The sequence below is a fragment of the Lutra lutra genome, chromosome 6, assembly GCF_902655055.1.
Source record: "Lutra lutra chromosome 6, mLutLut1.2, whole genome shotgun sequence".
NCBI lineage: Eukaryota > Metazoa > Chordata > Mammalia > Carnivora > Mustelidae > Lutra > Lutra lutra.
Genome location: NC_062283.1, coordinates 70,535,407 through 70,541,416, shown reverse-complemented (window position 1 = coordinate 70,541,416; position 6,010 = coordinate 70,535,407). Strand labels below are relative to the sequence as shown.

Sequence of the window (6,010 nt, the reverse complement as noted above, 5' to 3'; positions counted from 1 at the left end):
TTCCATTACAAGCCCTTAATACGACACTAACATGTTATCCGCGGTGCAGATTTCATCCATTAAGATGCTGTTCTTCAGATCATGAAAAATACTGTTAAAGGCTCCATTAGAAATTGCTTCCATGTTTTATGTATCTGTGTAAGTCAGTGGTTCTCAACAGGTTGTGTGGGAGGAGGGGAATAATTTTGCCCCACAGACAACATTTGGCAGTGTCTGGAGACATTTTTGATGGTCACAGCTTGGGAAGGTCTATGCTATTGGCATCTAGTGTGTAGAGCACAAAGGTGCTGCTGAACATCTTTCGAGACCCAGGAACACCCCCCTTCCCCCCCACCCCGTGACAAAAGATTATCCAGCTCAAAATCATTAATGCTGAGGTTAAGAGGGCTAACTGTGAGAGGAGCGTGGCCCTCTCCTCTCCCCGAGATGGCGTGTGCTCGCCCATTGATATCTGTGTACTCGGAAAAGGGGGAATCATCTGGCAAAAATGTTACTTTGCCTGCTGTGTTCAAGGCTCCCATTCGACCGGATATTGTGAACTTTGTTCACACCAACTTGCGCAAAAACAACAGACAGCCGTATGCTGTCAGTGAATTAGCAGGTCATCAAACCAGTGCTGAGTCTTGGGGTACTGGCAGAGCTGTGGCTCGAATTCCCAGAGTTCGAGGCGGTGGGACTCACCGCTCCGGCCAGGGTGCCTTTGGAAATATGTGTCGTGGGGGCCGCATGTTTGCACCCACCAAAACCTGGCGCCGTTGGCATCGCAGAGTGAACACCACACAGAAGCGATATGCCATCTGCTCTGCCCTGGCTGCCTCGGCCTTACCAGCACTGGTCATGTCTAAAGGTCATCGTATTGAGGAAGTTCCTGAACTTCCTTTGGTGGTTGAAGATAAAGTTGAAGGCTACAAGAAGACCAAGGAGGCTGTTTTGCTTCTTAAAAAACTTAAAGCCTGGAATGATATCAAAAAGGTCTATGCCTCTCAGCGAATGAGAGCTGGCAAGGGCAAAATGAGAAACCGCCGTCGTATCCAGTGCAGGGGACCCTGCATCATCTACAATGAAGACAATGGTATCATCAAGGCCTTCAGAAACATTCCTGGAATTACTTTACTTAATGTAAGCAAACTGAACATTTTGAAACTTGCTCCTGGTGGGCATGTGGGACGTTTCTGCATATGGACTGAAAGTGCTTTCCGCAAGTTGGACGATCTTTATGGCACTTGGCGTAAGGCTGCCTCCCTCAAGAGTAACTACAACCTTCCCATGCATAAGATGCTTAATACAGACCTTAGCAGAATCTTGAAAAGTCCAGAGATCCAAAGAGCCCTCCGAGCACCACGCAAGAAGATTCATCGCAGGGTCCTGAAGAAGAATCCACTGAAGAACCTGAGAATCATGTTGAAGCTAAACCCCTATGCAAAGACCATGCGCCGGAACACCATTCTTCGCCAGGCCAAGAATCACAAACTCCGGATGGATAAGGCGGCGGCAGCCTTAGAAGCCAAATCAGATGAGAAGGGAGTTCCAGGCAAGAAGCCTGTGGTAGGGAAGAAAGGAAAGAAGGCTGTTAGTGTGAAGAAGCAGAAGAAACCTGTGGTGGGGAAAAAGGCTGCAGCTACCAAGAAACCAGCAGCTGATAAGAAGCCTGCAGAAAAGAAAGCCACTGCAGAGAAGTCTGCTGCCTAAAAACTTAACGTTTATTCATAAAAGTCAAGTAATTTTGGACAGCTAATTTTGAATAAAGACATGATCAAAGCCATTGAGGAAAAAAAAAAAAAGAGGGCTAACTGTAAGTTTAAATGTCAAAATCTGTATTTCTTTTTCTGGCAATTATGGGTTACCTGTGGGTTTATATCCATTTCTTCAAAATAAACAAAAAATGTTTTAGAGATCAGTTTACTTTGTTTAGAAGCACTTCCCATACCAAAAAGACCATTGAAAGTAAGTGCATTATTTCTAATATTTTCATGTTTATCAGTGTTTTGTGTGGGATTAAAAAAAATCTGTTCAAGGATATAAGAAAGGGCACGTAGAAAAAAGGAACAATAATTAAAATAAAGTTTGATCTTCATACTTTATGGTTGTAGAAAACAATTATTATAAAATGCATTTGAAATATTAATAATTTCTACTTCCTGATGCCTGATGCCTGGATTATATATTCCATTTTGCAATGTCATCTTTTTTGCTAGCCAAAGAAGTATTTCTTAGATAAACAAATAATCAAAGACATATCTTTAGTATGTGCCCAATTATGATGTTTCCCCACCTCTATCCTTAACCAAAAATAAGTTTCCACAACATTTTAACTGAAGATCCAAAAAATGGCACCCCAGCATATGTGGTGCGAATATAAACAATCAAATCTTTGGTTGTTTCTGAAAATAATTGCAGATGACAGAATCTCTTCTGGCTGGTTGATAATAAAAAGTTCTTTTAGATATGGCGCATAGCTGTGCTCGCTTCAGTATCACATATACTAGATATGGCGCATACTTTAGAGACTGTCTTGGAACGTCCAAGTCCTAGGTTTGAACACCACACAGCCAGAGGAGAGCAGAAGGGGGAAAAGCTGAAAGACCACAGGGAAAAATACAACTGTACGGTCCTCACCAGTCTATACCTGTGACCCAAGCCAGAAGCATGGAAGAACTAGACACCTCAGGGTGCCTGGGTGGCTCAGTGGGTTAAGCCTCTGCCTTTGGCTCAGGTCATGATCTCAGAGTCCTGGGATCAAGCCCCACATCGGGCTCTCTGCTCAGCAGGGAACCTGCGTCCCCCTTCCTCTCTGCCTGCCTCTCTGCCTACTTGTGATGTCTGTCTGTCAAATAAATAAGACTAAAAAAAATAAAAAGAACTAGGCACTTCTACCATCAGTCACACGGAGATACACCTACACACCCCTCCAACCATGTTGCACATTGCTACTTCTGAACCAACCCTAGGTGGGTCAGTTTGGGGAAAACTGGATTTCATGCAATACCATATCTGCTAGGGAATGTGAAAATTAAGATTTTAGTTTTATAGTCTTTATGGTTCTAGAAGTCAAAATAAAAGGGATTGGAATGGACACTGGGGTACATATGGCCCATCTTTTCACTACATCTGTATCTTTGGGGTAAATACCCAGTAGTGCAATTGCAGGGTCATAGGGTAGCTCTATTTTAAATTTCTTAAGGAATCTCCACACTGTTTTCCAAAGTGGCTGGACCAACTTGCATTCCCACCAACAGTGTGAGAGGGTCCCCTTTCTCCACATCCTCTCCAACACTTGTTGTTTACTGTCTTGTTGATTTTGGCCATTCTAACTGGTGTAAGGTGGTATCTCAATGTGGTTTTGATTTGAATCTCCCTAATGGCTAATGATGATGAATATTTTTTTCATGTCTCTGTTAGCCTCCATCAGAAAGGATGAATACTCAACTTTTTTATCAACATGGACAGGACTGGAGGAGATTATGCTGAGTGAAATAAGTCAAGCAGAGAAAGTCAATTATCATATGGTTTCACTTACTTGTGGAGCATAAGGAATAACATGGAAGACATTAAGAGAAGGAAAGGAAAAATGAATTGGGGGAATCAGAGGAGACAATGAACCATGAAAGACTGTGGACTCTGAGAAACAAACTGAGGGTTTTGGAGGGAGGGAAGTGGGGTTTGGGTGAGCCCAGTGGTGGCTATTATGGAGGGCATGTATTGCATGGAGCACTGGGTGTGGTGCATAAACAATGAATCTTGGAACACTGAAAAAATAAAATTAAATTAAAAAAAAAAAAACAAAAAAATAAACTTCCAAAAAAGGGGGGGGGGATTGGAATGGGAACTGAGCCAAATTATAGTATCTGCCATAGTCAACAAATTATTTTAAGACACATCAGCGTTTAAAAAAAATACTTATTTTATAACAGTCTAATTTGTTTCTAAAGATATTTATAATCCTATTTGTCTATTTGGAGTGATGCTTCTCTTCATGTTTGTGTTCTTTCTACAGATGGGTTCTTTTCTAAAATATTAAATCTAATTGCCATATCATTTATTTATTCTATCAATAAACATTGAATGCCAAACTATGGAACAAGCATTGTGCCATTCTGTGCATACAGCTGTGAATTTTAAAAGGCAAAAATCCTTGTCCTCATGAAATTACACTCTAATGAGAGCTCAGTAAATCAATTAGGATTAGGGTCAGCTATATGTAACAAAAACAGAATGAAATTAAGCTGAATTACAGTAGCTTCAACAAGACAACAGTTTGTCTGTGACATGAAAGAAGTCAGAAATGAGAAAGATTGCAAAAATAGCCCTATTCTTCTCCCTTCCTATATCATCCCCTTTGGTTTTTTTTTTTTTTAATTTTTTAATCTTTTTTTTTTTCAGCATAACAGTATTCATTGTTTTTGTACCACACCCAGTGCTCCATGCAGTCCATGCCCTCTCTAATACCCACCACCTGGTTCCCCCAACCTCCCACCCATCTATCATCCCCTTTGTTATGTAACCTGTAATTTCTCTCACTAAGGAGGTGGAATCCATGTCTTGAATCTGAGCTGGTCTTACTGACTTGTTTTAGCAAACAGAATGGGGCAGAAGTGCTGGTGTTCCAGTTTCAAGCCTAAGCCCTAAGGGGTCTTCATGTTTCCACTTGTTCTTTTGTGCCTCTATCATTCCTTGAGAAGGATGTGCCCGACCGCTGTGCTGGAGGATGAAAGACACACGGAGCAGGGCCGATTCATACCAACCACCCCGTTTGAACCCAGCCTAGACCAGTCAACTCTCAGTTGACCTCTAGAAGCAGGAGAGATCCCAGATGAGCTGAACACCACAGATATGTGAGAAATAAGTGTTTTTGTAGAACGCTGAGGTTTTGTGAACATTTCTTATTTAGCATTATTGTGGCAATAGAGAACCAATACAGTAACAAAGTAGTCTGGGGAGACATAAAAGCTTAGACGTGTAGGGACCCAAGTTCCTTATATTCTGCTGCTTTGATCCTCAATTTGTGGCTTCTATTTTAGCATCCAATATTGCTGCTGAACCATCACATCCAAATACACACATCCCAGCCAGTGGGAAACCAACAAGTGTTGAAAAAGGAGACAAATGCTCCTTTTAAGGAAACTTCTTGGAAGCTAGTTATATACACATTAAGCTATAAAGAATGAGAACCAGAAAATGTAGTCTTTATTCCTATTGCTTGTGCCTAGATAAAAACTGGGGGTTCTATCAGTAAGGAAGAAGGGGAGACTAGATTCCGGGGACAATTGGTAAGCCATATGTGCTAATAAAGTACACTGACAGAGGGGTGCCTGGGTGGCTCCGTTGGTTATGTGTCTGCCTTGGGCTCAGTCTTGATCTCTGGACCCTGGGTTGGGCTCCCTGCTCAGTGGGGAGTTTGCTTCTCTCTCTCCCTCTGTCCTCTTCACCCCCTGCTCATGCTCCCTCTCTCTCCCTCAAATAAAAAAATAAATTCTTTAAAAAAAACCATACTGACATAAAGAAAGCTGCTTATTTACCTATTTAGGGTTCTTACCAAATGAAAGCGGTTTTTTAAACTTAAGTTACATTGTTTTCTGAGCAAACTGTGCAGTTGTAATAATAATTAAAGAAATACTAATATACATAAATCTAAAATAGAATTTTTTTCTATGGCATTTTACTGCTTATGTAATTATGTTTTTTGCCAAAGGGACAAAGCCTTCTTTTTAGTAATAGTTCCAACATGGTCCAATTGTCTAAATAATTCAGCTGGTGTTAGCAAGTGTTTCAACAAAGCAGTGTTCGTTTTTATCATAAGTGGTCATCAAGCATTAACAGCTGATTCCACCTGGGCTGAAAGACTAGTTTTAAAAAGACATTTTGGGGTAAAAGGATGAGAAAAAGAGGAATAATCATTTCTGTACATAGATGGCCATGGTTCATCCCCACACTGTAAAATTCACCTGGCAATATGTATTTAACTATGTTTTTGAGTAAGGAATCCAACCATAGTAAGAAAATATGTACCAAT

General features: G+C 41.0%; 1 protein-coding gene across 1 annotated transcript; it reads left to right on the top strand.

Annotated features, from left to right (window-relative positions):
* Window positions 1–399: 399 nt before the first annotated feature.
* LOC125103071 (60S ribosomal protein L4-like) lies at window positions 400–1,762 on the top strand. The gene has a single exon (XM_047734858.1). It carries the CDS (start codon window positions 427–429, stop codon window positions 1,687–1,689), a length of 1,263 nt encoding a protein of 420 aa, XP_047590814.1. The 5' UTR covers window positions 400–426; the 3' UTR covers window positions 1,690–1,762.
* Window positions 1,763–6,010: the final 4,248 nt, after the last annotated feature.